Raw genomic sequence first — 19,698 nt, forward strand, 5'->3', positions numbered from 1 at the left:
TCCCTGGTCAGTGGCTCCTGACAGTTGCTGCAGGCGATCCCTGTTTAAACGGTGTTGAAGAACATGGCTGTTTGGACAGTTTCTATATTTACAGATCGCCCCCCCCCCCCCACTCCCATTCACCCATGCCAACATACGACATATTAATGCAGGTACTGCCCACACTGGGAGCAGAGATCTACATTAACCTCCCCGGACACACACCTCTAAGATCAGACCTAAACTCCACTGACACACATTTACTGCATTGACACAGATAGTCACAAACTTACCATCACACACACACACACACACGTACAGCTTGGCTACAAGCTCCCTTTATAAGTCCCAGCTGTAGCTCAGTTGATGCCACGCTCACTGTGGGTTGGATTCCCTCATGCAGAGCTGGATGGCAAAATACATGGTGGCTGGCACTGTGTGCTGCAGTGCCGAGGGAGTGCTGCTGTGTTCGGGGTGGGGGTCTGCTGGGTTTAACTGTAGCCCCTTCTTCCCCACTCAAATGGGACGTGCACCATCCCACGGCGCTACTCTTCCGTCCCCGCCCCCCCCCCCCCCCCCCCCATGTTCTAACCACCTGCACATTATCACGGTGTGCTTTGGGGGCAATCCCGCTGTGAGCAATTTGGGTTTCCAACATTGCAGCAACGGCGACGCTCCCAAAGTAATTCATCGCCTCTAGAGCGCTTTGAGGTGTTCGGAGGTCACGAGGGAAGCTCTCAAATTCCGAAGTCTTTCTGCCCCTGTGGGGTTTTGCCAACATTCAAGAACATGTAACTCAGTTGAGGCAGGGACTAGAGTCACTCCAATACACCCGGCATCTTCATTCGAATCAAAAGCTTTCAACAATGCCTGGACCCAGCCCCTCCTGTGACGCGCAAAAGGAATCTCCCCTCGATGATTTAACACAGGGAATCTCTAAATTCTTCATTTACAAGCAAGCTCAATCAACCTCTTCAATAACAAACACAGAGGCACCTCTGCCCACCGCACAGTGCCACACACTGGCTGGGTTAATGATTTTCACTCATTCTCCAGCACAGGTACAGTTGGAACGCTACCTTACACATATTATATACGCTCATCCGTAATACAATCAGCAATAGTGTCTCCATGGGTCTCACAACCTTGTATTTACAAACTACAGAGGACACGGTGCTTGGCTATCATACTGCACATGCATCCATCAACATCATTAAATCACTAACAAAGGACAATGATTTTATTTCCTAAACTGTGATTTCATTATAAATTACTCACGCCATTCCTCAAGTCCCAGTCCAACACTTACACCACACTTAAAACGTTGTGTAAACCAATATTTGGGAGTGAAATGAGGCAGCAGTTCATCAGGAGGCAACTGAGCTCATAGAGGACATGGGATCTGCACAGCTCTGTAGTGTGCAGGTCTGACCAGTTTCCAACACAGGTGGTGGCTGAGGGAGAGGGTTTCTCTCATACAATAATCTAATTCCACTCGGGGGCACTGGTCAGCACTCCCGGGTTCAATCTGGCCTCGGGTCACTGTCTGTGCGGAGTCTGCACTTTCTCCCCGTGTGTGCGTGGGTTTCCTCCGGGTGCTCCGGTTTCCTCCCACAGTCCGAAGAATTGCAGGTTAGGTGGATTGGCCATGATAAATTGCCCCTTCGTGTCCAAAAAGGTTAGGCGGGGTTACTGGAATGGGGCAGGGGGTGAGTGAGCCTGGATGGGGTGATCTGTCTTTCAGAGGGTCGGTGCTGACTCAATGGGCCGAATGGTCCCCTTCTGCACCGCAGAGATTCTATAATTCATGTGTCTTTTCGTTCTCAACCTAAGATATATCAATTACCATATTTATCTTTGACAAAGAGCCACCGAGACTGGGAACGTGAGCTGCCTTCTCTCCCCACAGAGGCTGTCTGACCTGCTGAGATTGTCACAGGATTTTTTGCTTTTCTTTCGGATTCCAGCACCGGCGGTAACTGGCTTTCCTCTTTCTTCATTGTAACACTGACGACCTGTTGGCAATCACTGTTTAGTTACAAAATGCACTTTGAAAAACAACCGCATGGCCTGAAACCTGCCCACAATTGTCCGTGCAATGTCCAATCTGAAGGTGCTCTTTATTTTTGTACAGCACCGGGACATTTAAGGAATTGTTGTCGCCTGCGTTGCTCCCAACTGAAATGAATAGATTGGAATCTCTGAGGTTTGCAACCTCTTGCAGACCCCCCCCCCCCCCCACCCACACACACACCTCACCACCACCTCCCAGAATAGTCAAGTTGTTTGCAATTAGATTTGTTGCTGCAATAATCTGCAATTTTGTGAAAGTTTTGTCAGTCAGGACCTGGGTTTCCTGCGTGTTGGGTTGCAGATTGCATTCCCTGCCGTGAGGCGGCAGTAGAGGGGGGCTATTTATTCAACAACACACACACACACACACAACCTCTTTGCCTGATTCTCAAGTTCTCCTTCAGCTCTCTCCCAGCCGCTTCCAGGGGCCCTCTGCAGTCCCACTCTGCCCGGCTGGGCTATGTGTAGAGGCTCGGGGTACCTCTGGTGGAGGTGGGACCAAGTTTCAGCCCTGGCGGGACCCCCTCCTCCTCCCCCCCTCCTCCTATCCCTCAATGCCTCTCTGCTGGGATTTAAAACTCTCTGAAGCTCCCATTTTCCCTCGAAAGGTTTGTTTCCGCGCAGAAATCGGCAGCCTGTGTGTCTGTGTGTGTCACCCCCCCCCCCCCTCCTCCCCTCCTCCCCACCCTCCCCCTGGTTAACATTCTCTGGCACTTCAATGGGATTGACACAAGGAGAGGCTAGCTCAGCTCGATGCTCAAGAGTTAAGCAGGCTGCAAAAGTTGACTTGCCTTCCCTCCCACTACCACCACCACCACCACCTCCCCCCCCCCCCCTCCTCCAAGCCATTTTGTTTCCACTTTCAAAGTTTCCAGCTGAATGGAGTGAGCAGCGGGGGCAGATGCTGACAGATGCGCCTCTTTCCCCCCCTTCAATGGGACTCAGCAGGAGAATGGAGTAACAGAATGGAGGCGGCGGCAGCCCCGGACTCCAACAGCAAGGCAGCTGCACCCGGGGGGTGAGTGAGCGAGCGAGTCTCCGCCGACTCAAAAGTTTGAGAGAAGAAAAAAAACTTTTCACCAACTTTCCCCCGGCACTTCAGCGGCTCCGGGTGGACAGGAAGTGTGTGTGTGTGTGTGTCCAAAAAGGTTTCTCTTAAAGAGGATCAGGGAGGGAAAGGATTAGTGTCTCACTCAAACATCCCAAAGTGACACATTGAGGAGGTCTCCCCCACCCAACCCCCTCCCTCCCTTTGATACCCGCAAAGGATTGGTTCAAACATTGTGCTTATCAGGGCTGTGTTATCTCAATCACTTTGGAAAATACTGACCTGCATTTACTCGGCTTCTGATTTGAACAGGCTGTGAATGAAGATTCACGGTGCAAATCATGAATTTGAGCCTTTTAAGAGGACATTAGGTTGCGCTGGGCTGGAGTAGTAAGTGTGGATTAGCTGCGAGATCTGTGTCAATTTCATCTCTCGGACAGGCAGACAAGTTTCAGATCTGTCAGTTACAAGTTAGGGAAGTGCTGTAAAGTAGCGTTTGTTTGGCACATTTTGTGTGTGTGTGCAGCCAAGTCAATTTTACTGACCGATCAGGAATCATAATTGAGCAGTTCTCTTGTGTTTCAACAGCCTACCCATTCATCTTCCCTTTATCCCTGCAACGCTGAAGTCTCGTGTGTAGGGGAGGAAAATAGTCAAAAGTGTTATAAAAGTGTTGAGTGTGAACCACTGTTTCACCAAACTCAGGCCAAACCTTCACGTGGCTGATACACGGAATATTATTGAGTGTGTTCAGCACTCTGAATTCGCCCAGACTTAACGTTTTTGTGTCTTATGTGTTGAGAATGATTGCTCAGCGGTTTTGAGACGGTGCCTGGGCTCGCAATGCTGCACTGCACTGTTCTCGGCAGCATTTCCAAACTTTCCTTCCAGGACTGAATCAGGCAGAATTAATTTCCGCACACACTCTCTCTTTCTGTTTCTTCTCTTTCTTGCCGGCTCGAATCGTTTGCGGTTGACAACCCGGAGTGATTTCAGGTGAGTCAGAGAGAGGAGAGGAGAGAGATTCCTGTACAGAGTCCTGAGTTTTCTCTCTGCAAAGCTGACAGCTGCAGAACTCCCGGGAGAGTTGAGCCGTAGAGTTGGGTGGGTGCAGAGCAAGAATTAACACCGGTCTGGAGTTAATTGTCACACAAACCATCTCGAAGTGGGAGTGATTTTACTTTCACGACATATCCTCTAACTTCAATTAGTTGGGGATGGCTGGCTAGTTTTCAGCTGATTTAAGAATCCCCGGGCACATTCAGGCAGAGATTTTACACAATGCAATGCTGTATCCTTGCCCTGTCCACCAGCACAGCACAAACGCCCGCTTTTCAGTTTATGAATCAGAAAAATACCCTGTAGTCTTTTTTTAATTTGACTAATTCGACCTGCCACCGAGGTTGTCAATTTATTCCAGTTGTCAGCAGCAATGTGGACATTGTGAGTAGTTTAAAAGTGCATTGAATACTAATTATCCCAAGTTTTTGAATCATTGCATCGATTATCATCTTTACTTTCATAAGGAGGTTCCAGATGCTGAATAATAGACAAGGGGAATCTGGATTTTTAATGTAGGTATGAGTCATTGATTTTTAGATTGAAATACATGAAGGAAATCTTGACGATACCCACAATATGTTACATTCAGTTACTGAAGACCTTAGAAGCACACAATGACTACGCCATAACTTCAATCCATAGAGGTCTCTCTGTACTGTACTCCTGGATCAGAGCCAGTTTGTAGTTAGCATTGTGAATATTTCTGTGTAGTGGAGACTGTGACTCAAATCCACAGTAATTTCTCCTGAAGTGGACTGCTTAACCTCTGTTGAAAGTCCTGCGTCTTTTCACAGATAAGTTTCTTCTGCAGTGGAGATAAATTATATTGCATCACTTTCTACCAGAAAACAAGCTGGTGATAACACGTTAATACTAGTCATGGGATGCCATACATCTGCGAGCGTTTTGTTTTTAGCTGCTTTACCTGATCTGCAGTGATTGTTACCACGAATGGTGTGTCACTCACTGGAAAAATGAAAACTCAAGATTGTATTTGAGTTAGATTTTCTGCTTGTTCAGCGATCAGAAAATCTAATCCGCAACAAATGTTGTGTCACTTTTATAATTTTACTTGGTCTTTTGCTCAGGCAGTTTGCAAAATCATCACTTAGTCTAATACTTTGAACATCTTAAATGCAATGTTCCGCTCGTGTTATAATAATAATCTTTATTAGTGTCACAAGTAGGCTTACATTAACACTGTAATGAAGTTACTGTGAAAAGCCCCTAGTCGCCACATTCCGGCGTCTGTTCGGGTACACTGTGGGAGAATTCAGAATGTCCAATTCACCTAACAAGCACGTCTCTCGGGACTTGTGGGAGGAAACCGGAGCACCCGGAGGAAACTCCACGCAGACACGGGGAGAACGTGCAGACTCCGCACAGACAGCGACCCAAGCCGGGAATCGAACCTGGGACCCTGGCGCTGTGAAGCAACAGTGCTAACCATTGTGGTATGCCAGCCATACCGAAGACCTATGCGGTGGACACAGCAGGATAACGGTGATAAGTTGCCTAATAGATTTGCTATGGTAGATAAAAGCAAAATACTGCAGATGCTGGAAATGTGAAATGAAAACAGAAAATGCTGGATAAACTCACCGGGTCTGGCAGCATCTGTGGAGCGAGAAAGAGAGTTAATGTTTTGAGTCCGTATGACCATTTGCTATGGTGTTGCTCACAGACCCTAGAGGATACGATGGCACGGTGCTTCACACTGTTGCCTCACAGCACCAGGGACCCAGATTCAATTCTGGCCTTGGATGACTGTCTGTGTGGAGTTTGCACTTTCTCCCCGTGTCTTAATGGGTGCCCTGTTTTCCTCTCACAGTCTAAAGATGTGTACATTAGGTGAATTGACCATGATAAGTTTCCCCTTAGTGTCCAAGAGTGTGCCGATTAGATGGGGTTACGGGGATAGGGTGGGAGGGTGAACAAAGGTAGGGGAGTCTTTCAGAGGGTTGGTGCAGACTCGATGGGCTGAATGGCCTCTTTCTGCCCTGTCAAGATTCTGTGGACATGTTTATTTCTAATAAAAATACAAGAGTATTACTGTGTAAAGTCACCATAGTCCCAGGTGACCTTAGGCTGCTTTCCCCTTTGAGGGGGAGAGCTGACTGGTGGTGATTTAACCTGAGGATCACCACACCTCAGGCGAGGGGCAAGGTTGAGAAGGTGGAGCTTTCATGAATAACCTCAGCCGGTGCGGAAATTGAACCCTCGCTGCTGGCCTCGCTCTGCATCACGAACCCGCTGTCCAGCCAATTAAGCTAAACCGGCTCCCGGTAACACTTAATGTGTTATACAATCAGAAGTGTGATTGGAATTTTAATTTGTGAAAGTGGCTGTGAAATATATGCTAAAATCTATTTTTTGCAGGGGGGGGTGAATATCATAGAATTTACAGTGCAGAAGGAGGCCATTCGGCCCATCGAGTCTGCACTGGCTCTTGGAAAGAGCACCCTACCCAAGCCCACACCTCCACCCTATCCCTATAACCCAGTAACCCCACCCAAAACTAAGGGCAATTTTGGACACTAAGGGCATTTATCATGGCCAATCCACCTAACCTGCACATCTTTGGACTGTGGGAGGAAACCGGAGCACCCAGAGGAAACCCACGCACACACGGGGAGGATGTGCAGACTCCGCAAAGACAGTGACCCAAGCTGTAATCGAACCTGGGACCCTGGAGCTGTGAAGCAATTGTGCTAACCACTATGCTACCGTGCTGCCCATATCAGTGAAGCATGCTTTTTCACTGTAAAATGTGTGCTCAATACACAAAACTTTGATTTACTGGTTCACTAATTTTTCTCCCCAGTCTCTCCTCCAGCAGCTTCCAGCTTGCCATGTGGAGGTTTGTGCCAGAGGTGACAAGCTGCAATCAGCTCAGTCTGCCAGTGCTACAGTTCAGCCAACCACTGGGAGGTGTATTAGCATTCCCCCAGTGGAGGACTGCCTATCATGCACTTGACATCTGTTTGCGAGCAGTCTGGAACTGCGACACTTGGGGAAATCACTGGTTCTGCATGAGTGCCTATTTGTAGAAATTTCCCAAACAGACTATACACCCTGTGCCAACCTGTAACTATTGCGCCACAATTAAACAATTAGTGGCAAATCATTTTTGCTATTAATTGTTATATTTTGCCAGCTGAAAGTGTGAACTTTTAAAATATAGTTTGCATTCTAATTTAATTCATGAAGTAAAATTACATTAGCTGTAAGTGTGTTGAAATGGTTTTCTGATGAGCGATAGTGCCTTTATAAATATTACCAAGTTAGTTAAAGACACTTAAGTAGATATGCCTTAAAATGTTTACCTGCTTGCGGCACAGTGGTTAGCACTGCTGCCTCACAGCTCCTGGGTCCCAGGTTCAGTTCCGGCCTCGGGTGACTGTGTGTGTGGAGTTTGCACTTTCTTCCCCTGTCGACGTGGGTTTCCTCCGGGTGCTCCGGTTTCCTCCCACAGGCCAGAGATGTGCAGGTTAGGTGAATTGGCCATGCTAAATTGCCCCTTAGTGTCAAAAAGGTCAGGTGGGGTTACGGGGATAGGGTGGAGATGCAGGGTGTTTTTTCCAAGGGTCAGTGCAGACCCGATGGGCCGAATGGCCTCCTTCTGCATTGTACATTCTACAATTCTATGAATATTCAGGTCCCAATCCCTATTCTCCTGTATCCATGTCTCTGTAATAGCTATCAGATTATATTTGGTAATTTCTATTTGCATTATTGGTTCATCTGTTTTGTTTCCAATGCTAGGTTCCTTTTATTATTTTTGTAGCATCTAACCTTATCTGCTTAGATTTTTACTCTCTGACCCTTCCTGTCACTGTCTGTTTATCATTTCCCATATTAGTTCCTATCTCCTTTGCCTTGACCCTACTCTTGGTATCCCACATCTTCCCAAATTTAATCCCATTTGAGTAATGGTAGATTTCTTTCTTTTGATAGAATTTACAGTGCAGAAGGAGCCCCCCACCATCGGCTCTTGTGTTATGACTTAACCTTTTGTGAAGTGCCTAATAGAAAGCCTTATGGAAATCCAATCTATTGCTTCTCCTCTATCCATTCTGGTTGAGATATTTTCGAAAAACTCTTATTAAATTAGTGAGACCCGATTTCCCTTTCGTGAAGCCAGGCGGCTCTGCTTGATTACATTATGATTTTCTATATGTGCTGCTATTACGTCCTTAGCAATTGATTCCAACGTTTTTCCAACAATCGATGTTGGGTGAATCAGTCTATAGTTACCTGCTTTTTGCCTCCCTCCCTTTTTGAATAGGGAGGTCACATTGCAGTTTTCCTGTCCTGTATTTCTCCAGAATCCAAGAATCTTTGGCCAATTACAACCAATGCATCCACCATATCTGTAGCTACTTCTCTTTGGATCCTAGGATGCACGTCATCAGGGCCAGGGGACGTATCTGCCTTTAGCCCCAATAGTTTGTCTAATATTACTTCTCTAGTGATGGTATTTAATTCCTCCCCCATATTATTTAGTATTAATGGGATGTTCGAAGTATCTTCCATTGTACAGACCGACGTAAAATATCTGTTTAACTCTTCTGCAATTTCCTTGTTCCCCATAACAACAGAGGGGCAGCACGGTAGCATTGTGGATAGCACAGTTGCTTCACAGCTCCAGGTTCGATTCCGGCTTGGGTCACTGTCTGTGCGGAGTCTGCACATCCTCCCCGTGTGTGCGTGGGTTTCCTCCGGGTGCTGTAGGGTAGACACTAGGAAGGAAGGAAAGATATGAAGGAAAGAAAGGAAGGAAGGGAGGAAGGAAGGAAAGCTGGAGACATTGCATATGCTAATTATCCAGTCATTGCCAACATTGACGATTTGATCCATACACCGAACGAAAGACGTTCTGGATACTGACAGCAAACTTATAGAATGAACATATGCCTCAGCAACTTCTATCTATCCAATGTCAATGAAAACTCTCCTGCGCCAACTTGCCAAAGTCACACCTATTCCTTTTGTGGTACAAAGTGTTGTGATTGTTTGAAGTTTGGCATTCTTGCATTTGTCCCGATGAGCGTGAGATGCAAAGCTTTGGCAACTTGCCTCTCTTTTCGGCAATATCATAAAGCTCTCTTCATGTCTTCCTCAGTGACAAATCTCTCCATGCCCAGTAGATGTACTAACACCCTGATTAATTATTTCCCTGCCACCATCCCCATTCTCCCATTGGCTGGGAGCAACTAACCCAATGCAAACCTGGGGCGAAATTCTCCCCAAACGGCACGATGTCCGCCGACTGGCGCCCAAAACGGTGCCAATCAGACGGGCATCGCACCGCCCCAAAGGTACGGAATGCTCCGCATCTTTGGGGGCCGAGCCCCAACATTGAGGGGCTAGGCCGGCGGCGGAGGGATTTCCGCCCCGCCAGCTGGCGGAAACGGCGTTTGTTGCCCCGCCAGCTGGCGCGGAAATGACCTGTCGGGGCGGCGCATGCGCGGGAGCGTCAGCGGCCGCTGACAGTTTCCCGCGCATGCGCAGTGGGGAGAGTCTCTTCCGCCTCCGCCATGGTGGAGACCGTTGCGGAGGCGGAAGGGAAAGAGTGCCCCCACGGCACAGTCCCGCCCGCGGATCGGTGGGCCCCGATCACGGGCCAGGCCACCGTGGGGGCACCCCCCGGGGTCAGATCGCCCCGCACATGCGCAGTGGGGAGAGTCTCTTCCGCCTCCGCCATGGTGGAGACCGTGGCGGAGGCGGAAGGGAAAGAGTGCCCCCACGGCACAGCCCCCTCCAGGACCCCGGAGCCCGCCGCCTTGTCCCACCGGTAAATAGCTACTCTAATTTACGCCGGCGGGACAGGCAATTTCTCGGCGGGACTTCGGCCTATCCGGGCCGGAGAATCGAGCGGGGGGGCCCGGCAACTGGCGCGGCCCGATTCCCGCCGAATATCCGGTACCGGAGACTTCGGCAACCGGCGGGGGCGGGATTCACGGCGGCCAACGGCCATTCTCCGACTCGCTGGGAGGTCAGAGAATGACACCCCTGGTGTCAAACCTTTGAGATCCTCCGTTTGTATCGCTTGGCCTCAGCAGTTGAGACATTGAGGAATTTCAATCTCAAGATAGAACAGAGGCTAAATTAGAGATTTGGTAAACAAATCAAGTGGTTTATTTATGCACTTCAATTAGGATGTATTGAAGGCAATAAATTCTGCTCCCCCATTTCTGTGAATATGATTGCTGAGGGGAGAAGTGTCAACAATATTAGTCCCAGCCCAATTTTGGCCTTGAGACTTGACTTTAAATTCCTGGCCATTGTTACGGGGTCCAGGTTTTGCTTCCTTCTTAGTTTAAAGGTCAGCTGGCCAGCCAAGATGATCAGCTTGCTGACCTCCAGACATCATTGTTAGCAATTGAACCATTCATTTAGTTAAGTAGAAAAACACACGCCACAATTATTCCAAATGGTCGGTGGAGGTTGAATCCCAACATCATTGCCTTTGGGTCCGAGGTAGTCGGTTCAGACCCTATACGATGCACGCAAGTTAAGAAAAGCTTCAAGGCTGATGACGACGAAGAAACAGAAGTTAACGATGATTTTAAAATGAAGTGTGAGTCGACAGTTACATGGTTTTTGAGGGCCACGAAGAATCCAGCACAAGTTGAAGGATAGAATTAAATAACATTTATTTACAATAACATCTATATACAACAGCAGCAGCAACTCCCTTGCTGCACACTCTCCTCTAGCCGGTTCCAAACTGGCCAGCTTTATTTATGCAGGGAATCTGCTAATGATTTCTCCATCCCCCCCTCATTGGGGAAGCTCATACTCCCAAAGGATTGTGGGATTGCCATTAGTCCCCAGCCAACGGTAAGCAGGCAGGTTATAACAATGGTGAACAGGAAGGAGGGTCGGTGTCTCTATTGAATGTTGATTCAGGTTTACAGCTTTGTACAGAATGAGAGGGAGGATTTGTCACTGTTATGAATGGGAGTTTTTAATCTGTCTGTTATTCAAGGAGGAGGCGCTGTACAAAATTATGAGGGAGGTAGATGGGAAGGAACTTTTCCCTTTAGTAGAGGTGTCAATAACCAGGGGGCATCCTTCACCATATCCACCTTCCAATAAATAAGATTTGTTCTGGAATACATCAATTTAAAATCCTTTGCCTATAATATTTTGTTGTAAAATAGGGTGGCGCCTTCAACATAAGAAAATGTCTTCCAATTTAGTAGAATGATTTTGCATCTCTGCGCTTGCATTTGTAAATGTCCCAGGATGAACTGGAGGCACCCACTCGATACCGATAAGGTCGCGCTTTCAGCGACGGATTGCACTCTAATCTTGAGTTGATTTTGTGCTCGAGTTTATTGCTGTCAAGGCAATTTCCATTCAGATGATCCAACCACAGATACCACGAATTCAGCAAACTTATATGGAAGGTTAAGCATGACCAGTTTCACGAGAGGGATGGTATGCTTCACTGGTTTGAAGGGGATATTTGACATGGAGGAACAAAAATTCAGGTTGTTAACAGAGGATAGAGGATAAAGTAGCTTTGGCGTTGGGATCGTTTGGACAGCTGTCATGTTTTATCAAGATTTCCTATCAAGGGAGACATGTTCCAATTGTTGCTTCACTTGGCAGTTAGAATTCAAACTTGAATATTTCACTGGAAATATTGCCTTCTGATTTTGCAAGTCTGTCTGCTGTTGTTCAGCTGCCAGTATTGAGTCACTAGCAATTAATATATTTTATGACTGGAATTGCAGTCCATTTCCGATTTTATTCTCTCCCATGTTCCCCAGTTCATATCATAGAATTTACAGTGCAGAAGGAGGCCATTCGGCCGATCGGGTCTGCACCAGCCCTTGGAAAGAGCACCCTAATTAAACCCACGCCTCCATCCTATTCCCGTAGCCCAATAATCCCACCTAACCTTTTTGGACACTGAGGGGCAATTTATCATGGCCAATCCACTTAACCTGCACATCTTTGGACTGTGGGAGGAAACCCACATAGATACGGGGAGAAAGTTCAAACTCCACACAGTCACCCGAGGCCGGAATTGAACCCTGGACCCTGGAGCTGTGAGGCAGCAGTGCTAACCACTGTGCCACCATGCTGCTCCCATCCTGGGAACAAGATTCCACTGCTCAATGGTTATTTTACTGCGTTCAAAATTCTCCTGGGCATTACGCCTACCGTATACTTTCATAGCTGTAGGATTTTGTTTGGTGTGAAAGTTTCCTTAACTGGAAGATTGCAAACTTTTTTTTTTCATTTTGTTTCCAGGCTGTCTCTTCTTCACACCATTCAAAACAATACATACGTGTTATAGTAACAGATTTCTTGGCAGTAATGACAATCAGATTTAGTGGGCTATTAGCTCACGATGCCTGCCAACTGCAGAATCTCACCAGCAGAATCTGTTCTTAAAGAAGGCTGGTGCTGACTCGATGGGCCAAATGGCCTCTTTCTTCACTGTCGGAGTTCTGTGACAGGCTTCATTGCTTGAACTCCTATCTCCAACTGCCCTGCCCCTCCAATCCACTGGTTATACACATGCAGGGAGAGAGTGATGGGGTTTCTCGTGCACAGATCATTGAAGGCAATAGAGCATACCGAGAGAGTAATTAGAAAAGCACACGGGCTTTGTAACTGGAGATATTGAGTGCAAAAATAGGAAAGTTTGATCCTGACCTTTAGAAAGTGAGGGTTCAGTGGCGAATGCCGTCCAGTGCTGGTCACTGCACTTTGGGAAGGTGCAGAGGAGATTTACCGGAATGGTTCCAGGAATGAGTGTTTTTAGCCACAAGCTTCGGCTGGAGAAGCTGAGGTTGTCCTTCTTGGAGCGAGAGAGATTGAAGGGAGATTTGATAGAAGAGTACAAAATTATGCCAGGCTTAGATAAAGCAAACCAAGAAATACTGTTTGTATTAGCTAATTGTGCCAGGACTGGAGGACACAGATTTAAGGCTTTGAACAAGAAATGCCAGGGTGGGGAGTTAGGAATGTGAAGAACAACATTTTAACATAGCGAGTGCTACTGAACTGGAATTTGTGCTCACAAAGGCAGTGGAGATGATCGCGATTGATGGTTTCCAAAGAGAATTGGATGGGTATTCGTGGGAAATGAACGTGCAGAACTACAAGGATAAAACTGAGGAATGAGACTGACTGAATTGCTGTGCTGAGGGCTGGAATTGACTTGATGGGTCGAATGGCACCTTCTGCGCTGTAAATTCTATGATAATCTATGATGAAATAAATCACCGGATCGGATGATTCCTGATTGTCAGTCAAACAGCCTTTCCATTTGCAACATCAACAGTTTTACAATAAACATGACTCTGAAGACACTGATGCCATTCCTCTTGGGCTGCTTCGAGCAGTGTCCGGGAGATTAATCTTCAATTCCTGGACACTCCAGAGCAATGTGGTGGCTTGTCAGCTCTAGAACCTCCCCATATCGGTTCCATTGTGACAACTCCCCAGATCTCTCGTGTTCACTTTGCCCTCTGTTCAGCTGTCTTTAGTTGCCTCTTCACTCAGGCTGCCTGCCCCAGTCAATGGCAAATAGCAAGATTTCCAAAGAAATAAAAATGCGCAATAATGATCACAATCACCCACAGGGTATTCCCTGATTTCAATTCATCTCAAGTAGAACTTGGGCAAATTGAAAACAGAAACGAGAATTGTACAGTACCGCCTCTATGAAAGGTGAAATTAAATGGAAATGAATAAAAGCTTCAAAATCTGGAATGGCACAGAGATAGAGGGAACAAAAACATGTGGTGAATGCCTGGCAGAAGTCAATCAAGGTAAAGACATGAGAGAACAGAGTGCTATCTGAGAATCGACGATTTATTCTCCCTTATCAGTCTTTAGATGGGCACAGTAAGAAGTCTTAGAACACTAGGTTAAAGTCCAATAGGTTCATAGGACATAGAACATAGAACAATACAGCGCAGTACAGGCCCTTCGGCCCACGATGTTGCACCGAAACAAAAGCCATCTAACCTACACTATGCCATTATCATCCATATGTTTATCCAATAAACTTTTAAATGCCCTCAATGTTGGCGAGTTCACTACTGTAGCAGGTAGGGCATTCCACGGCCTCACTACTCTTTGCGTAAAGAACCTACCTCTGACCTCTGTCCTATATCTATTACCCCTCAGTTTAAAGTTATGTCCCCTCGTGCCAGCCATTTCCATCCACGGGAGAAGGCTCTCACTGTCCACCCTATCCAACCCCCTGATCATTTTGTACGCCTCTATTAAGTCTCCTCTTAACCTTCTTCTCTCCAACGAAAACAACCTCAAGTCCATCAGCCTTTCCTCATAAGATTTTCCCTCCATACCAGGCAACATCCTGGTAAATCTCCTCTGCACCCGCTCCAAAGCCTCCACGTCCTTCCTATAATGCAGTGACCAGAACTGTACGCAATACTCCAAATGCGGCCGTACCAGAGTTCTGTACAGCTGCAACATGACCTCCCGACTCTGGAACTCAATCCCTCTACCAATAAAGGCCAACACTCCATAGGCCTTCTTCACAACCCTATCAACCTGGGTGGCAACTTTCAGGGATCTATGTACATGGACACCTAGATCCCTCTGCTCATCCATACTTTCAAGAACTTTACCATTAGCCAAATATTCCGCATTCCTGTTATTCCTTCCAAAGTGAATCACCTCACACTTCTCTACATTAAACTCCATTTGCCACCTCTCAGCCCAGCTCTGCAGCTTATCTATATCCCTCTGTAACCTGCTACATCCTTCCACACTATCGACAACACCACCGACTTTAGTATCGTCTGCAAATTTACTCACCCACCCTTCTGCGCCTTCCTCTAGGTCATTGATAAAAATGACAAACAGCAACGGCCCCAGAACAGATCCTTGTGGTACTCCACTTGTGACTGTACTCCATTCTGAACATTTCCCATCAACCACCACCCTCTGTCTTCTTTCAGCTAGCCAATTTCTGATCCACATCTCTAAATCACCCTCAATCCCCAGCCTCCGTATTTTTTGCAATAGCCTACCGTGGGGAACCTTATCAAACGCTTTGCTGAAATCCATATACACCACATCAACTGCTCTACCCTCGTCTACCTGTTCAGTCACCTTCTCAAAGAACTCAATAAGGTTTGTGAGGCATGACCTACCCTTCACAAAGCCATGCTGACTATCCCTGATCATATTATTCCTATCTAGATGATTATAAATCTTGTCTCTTATAATCCCCTCCAAGACTTTACCCACTACAGACGTGAGGCTCACCGGTCTATAGTTGCCGGGGTTGTCTCTGCTCCCCTTTTTGAACAAAGGGACCACATTTGCTGTCCTCCAGTCCTCTGGCACTATTCCTGTAGCCAATGATGACATAAAAATCAAAGCCAAAGGTCCAGCAATCTCTTCCCTGGCCTCCCAGAGAATCCTAGGATAAATCCCATCAGGTCCCGGGGACTTATCTATTTTCAGCCTGTCCAGAATTGCCAACACCTCTTCCCTACTTACCTCAATGCCATCTATTCTATTAGCCTGGGGCTCAGCATTCTCCTCCACAACATTATCTTTTTCCTGAGTGAATACTGACGAAAAATATTCATTTAGTATCTCGCCTATCTCTTCAGACTCCACACACAATTTCCCATCTTGGTTTCTTTCCAATCACTAGCTTTCGGAGCACTGCTCCGTCAGCTGAGGAAGGAGCAGCGCTCTGAAAGCTAGCGATTCGAAACAAACCTGTTGGACTTTAACCTGGTGTTCTAAGACTTCTTACTGTGCCCATCCCAGTCCAACGCCGACATCGCCACAATCTTTAGATGGGTAGTCCTGTATCAATCACATTTTCTTTGTGTGCTTTCCTGTAATTCGGGTCCACTTTGTTAAAAGACTTGACCTATAAAATCAGCAAATACCATTTTATATATGTTCTGCTGAAGTCACAGTGTGACGGTGTGTTGTATACATGTGGGTTAATTAGTATTTAATGCTTCAAACAATGCAAGAGTATTTCCAAAACAAAATGTTCGTCAAAATCCTTTGGGCTGGATTTTGTGAAGCAATGGCGCTCATAATGCTTAGAACTGCCCAGGGACTCTTAATGGCTTTTTGAGCGACAATTTACAGTTTCGAGGGCAACTTTTAAGTGTGGCATCCTCTACATCATCTGTATCATGATTGAACAGGACAAGCGACATTGCGTCTCTTCACCCACTCAGATTAAAGAATCCTCATTGAGCCATAAACCGGGAAGGATGAATTAAGAATATTTAATTTAATGTAAAATTGTGTCCAGAAAACAAAATAAAGAAAGGTAAACAAAATAAACAAAATAAAATAAGGGAGAGAGATAAAATAGACAGAAAGAAAATGTTACAATATTTTTTTAAGACTTCTCCGACAATTAGTCATTTCTGAAGGAACGAGACTCCACACTTGTAAAATTAAAATTTCAAAGAGACTGTTTGGTTGGGAATTAAGACTTATTCCACCATTAGAAATCCACTTAAAACTGAATACGTGAGGCCTGGGGTTTTCTAATTTGTTTAGTGGATTGCTCGTGAATAATCACTGCAAATTTACACCCTTCATGTGTTTTACTGATCAGCTAGATATCTGTTGTAGAGAAGTATATGGAATAGCAGGGGCGATGGGTTAGTAATTGTGCATGTGCTGATGCCAAGAGTTGCTCCTTGATTCACTGCATAATAAAGGTAAGCGCTGAAGGCATCACTCTTATTTATATCACAAATCTCAGGCCATTAACTTTATGCGTCTGTCTAAAGTGGGCTGGTGTAAATGTGGGAAGTTCTCAGCACTGTGCAAAACCATCCCCCCTGCGCCTCTACCCAAAAATAATGTCTTCAAAACCTGGACAGAGCTTTGCTTAGACCCTTACAGGATACAGAAGGATTAATTGAATCATTTAACTCTACAAGGAAAACTGTTAAATCTCTTTCACCCTGACAGCAAGCCACATGGACTTTCTAATGAACGCAAAAATAAAAATCGCCCTGGTCAGCTATAGGAAACATTGTGATGTTTATGAATTAATAATGACTAACTATAATAAAAGCAATGAGTGTCTGTAATTGCTCTGAAGACAGCACAGGAACTGACTTGTAGCAATGAATAACTGCAATAAAGAAATTGAAAGACATTCCAGAAGAGTGGATTTACTGGACTTAGATAAAAATTACATATTTAACCTCAGCGATTTTAAACCGACCAACCCAGTTTTAGTTCTCTTTCTTTCAAAGGCTTTGTTTTTTGAAGTAATTAATAACAAAAAAATTGACCTCAGGAAGTCCAGATCCTTGCTTTTAATTTTTACAGAATGAATTAGTGTAGCAATTTCTTAACCCAACTTCACCCAATAATATTTTTGCATCTCCAGAATGGAGCAGAGTTAAGCGAACAGCTCGGGTCGATAGGGAGAAACTATTTCTAGGTCGGAGACTCTAGGAGTAGGGGGTTGTAAGAACTCCCATGGGGCCCACAGGGACACCCTGATTGATCTCCCCGAGAGACTCGGGGACTATGCGCTTCTCCACTCGTGGGGGAAGGCCCACCCAGCTGGGCCTCATAATAACATAGTGGACCGTCATGTTGGTTGTCCCAAAGGGGTTTGCTCTGTGTGTATAGTTACTGCTGTGGGCAGATTTTGTATGACCGTGAATAAACCAGCGCCCACTCTCCCGTTTGGCTTCCTGGGTCTTTATCGGGGTATGGTATAAAAAGCCAGACCTTTCAGGAGTCAGGTTTGAAAATGGAAATTGATGCTCGGTCAATTGTTAATTTTCAAAGTGAGATTGATATATTTTTGTTCATCAGAGTTATTGAAATTCTCCCCCTGCACCCACCCCCACCCCTCCACTTAGACTCCCTTGTTTTAATTTTTAAAAAAATAATCTTTATTATCACACTGCAATGAAGTTACTGTGAAAAGCCTCTAATCGCCACACTCCGGTGCCTGTTCGGGGACACGGAGGGAGAATTCAGAATGTCCAATTCACCTAACAAGCATGTATTTCGGGACTTGTGGGAGGAAACCGGAGCACCCGGAGGAAACCCACGCAGACACGGGGAAGAAGGTGCAGACTCCACACAGACAGTGACCCAAGCCGGGAATCGAACCTGGGACCCTCGAGCTGTGAAGCAACAGTGCTAACCATTGTGCTACCGTGCTGCCCATGTCAATCAAGAATTCTGCAGATTAACGACCCCCGGAGAGAAAGAACTTCTCCTCATCCCCACCTTACATGGGAGGCTCCTTATTTTTACCCCCACTTCTAGTCTCTCCCCTATTGGCAAAATTCCTTTCAGCATCCACTCCATCAAAAGGAGCAAATCTGGAGGTATGTGTGGGAACTAGGCGTTGGTTTGATTCTAACAACTGCAGCCTTGTTTTAACAATTTGAGAACATTGTACTTTAACCAAGCTTTATTAGGAACATCCCTTTCACAAATGGCCAGAGCATGTGTGCGTGTAAGCTTGGAGTGATTGACACCGACTTTATGTTTTAATTTAAAATGCTTTTACTCTGTTGAGATCAATTCTACATTAAAAAATGGGCCTCTTTTCTGTACACTCTTTGATGGACCACATGTCACAATTGATGTGTTGGGTGTTCTGGATCACATACATGTCACCAACACTTGAAGTAGTGCAACACTATTTTATTAACAGGTTGACTACTTAAACATACTTGAACTGTGGGTAAATATGATACTAGCTTTAACTAAAGACCTTGTTGCAGGCTGGGAGCTCTGTGCTCCTGGCTAGCTGCTACTCAAATGAGCGGGAACTCTGATGCCCCCTGTCTTTATAGTGCGTGTGCTCTCACTGGTGATTGGTTGCGGTGTTGTGTATGTTGATTGGTCCCACTGTGTGTCCATCAGTGTGTGTCTGCACCATGATATACTGGTGTATATTATAACAACAATCGAGGCTCACAACAATTCTGCTAATTCCTGTCTTCTTAACTACTTAATTCGCACCAGCTACCTGAGATAGTCTTGCCATGTTGGCCCCAGTTGATGACTCTCAATCTTCCCAATTGACCTGCCATCAGTCCTGAAGGTTAGCCTCGACCATGATTTAACTCCTGGTGACGCCCTGGGGTGAGAGTTGTTTTCTGTTTCTGTTGCTTTGGTCATGTCGGCGTCACAGGCTAACATCTGCATTCTGCCAACATTTACATGGGTAGCGCTAATTAAACCAGGCATGACCTGCTGAGATGGTAGTCCTGATAAAACCTTTAATTGGAAATAGTCCGAAGGTGGGTCCTGATGATTGCAAGTGTCGTGGCGATTTTGGTTGGCACCTTGTTCCATTGTGAGATTGTCAATGAAGAAAGATCATTGACACAAATGCCTTGGAAGCAAATAGTTTTTGTAGCTTGTGTAAATGGCTCCCTCCCGTTTTGTCATTGTCAGATACAAAAATCTTCATCTTTTAGCTGCATCATCCCTATTCATAACATTGGACCAAAGGTAACCACTGAGCCTCTGGAACATCATTCTGTGGCTGAATTGTG

General features: G+C 45.9%; 1 protein-coding gene across 1 annotated transcript in view; it reads left to right on the top strand.

The window, feature by feature from the left end:
- The first annotated feature begins 2,929 nt into the window (after window positions 1-2,929).
- The window catches only part of col27a1b (collagen, type XXVII, alpha 1b), a 699,034-nt gene continuing 682,265 nt past the window's right edge, over window positions 2,930-19,698 (top strand). The window contains exon 1 of the mRNA XM_072487808.1: window positions 2,930-3,070. Coding sequence (XP_072343909.1) covers window positions 2,964-3,070 — 107 coding nt within the window. The 5' untranslated portion in view covers window positions 2,930-2,963. The remainder of the gene's footprint in view (window positions 3,071-19,698) is intronic.

This window comes from Scyliorhinus torazame, chromosome 22, assembly GCF_047496885.1.
Source record: "Scyliorhinus torazame isolate Kashiwa2021f chromosome 22, sScyTor2.1, whole genome shotgun sequence".
In the NCBI taxonomy this organism is placed as follows: Eukaryota; Metazoa; Chordata; class Chondrichthyes; order Carcharhiniformes; family Scyliorhinidae; genus Scyliorhinus; species Scyliorhinus torazame.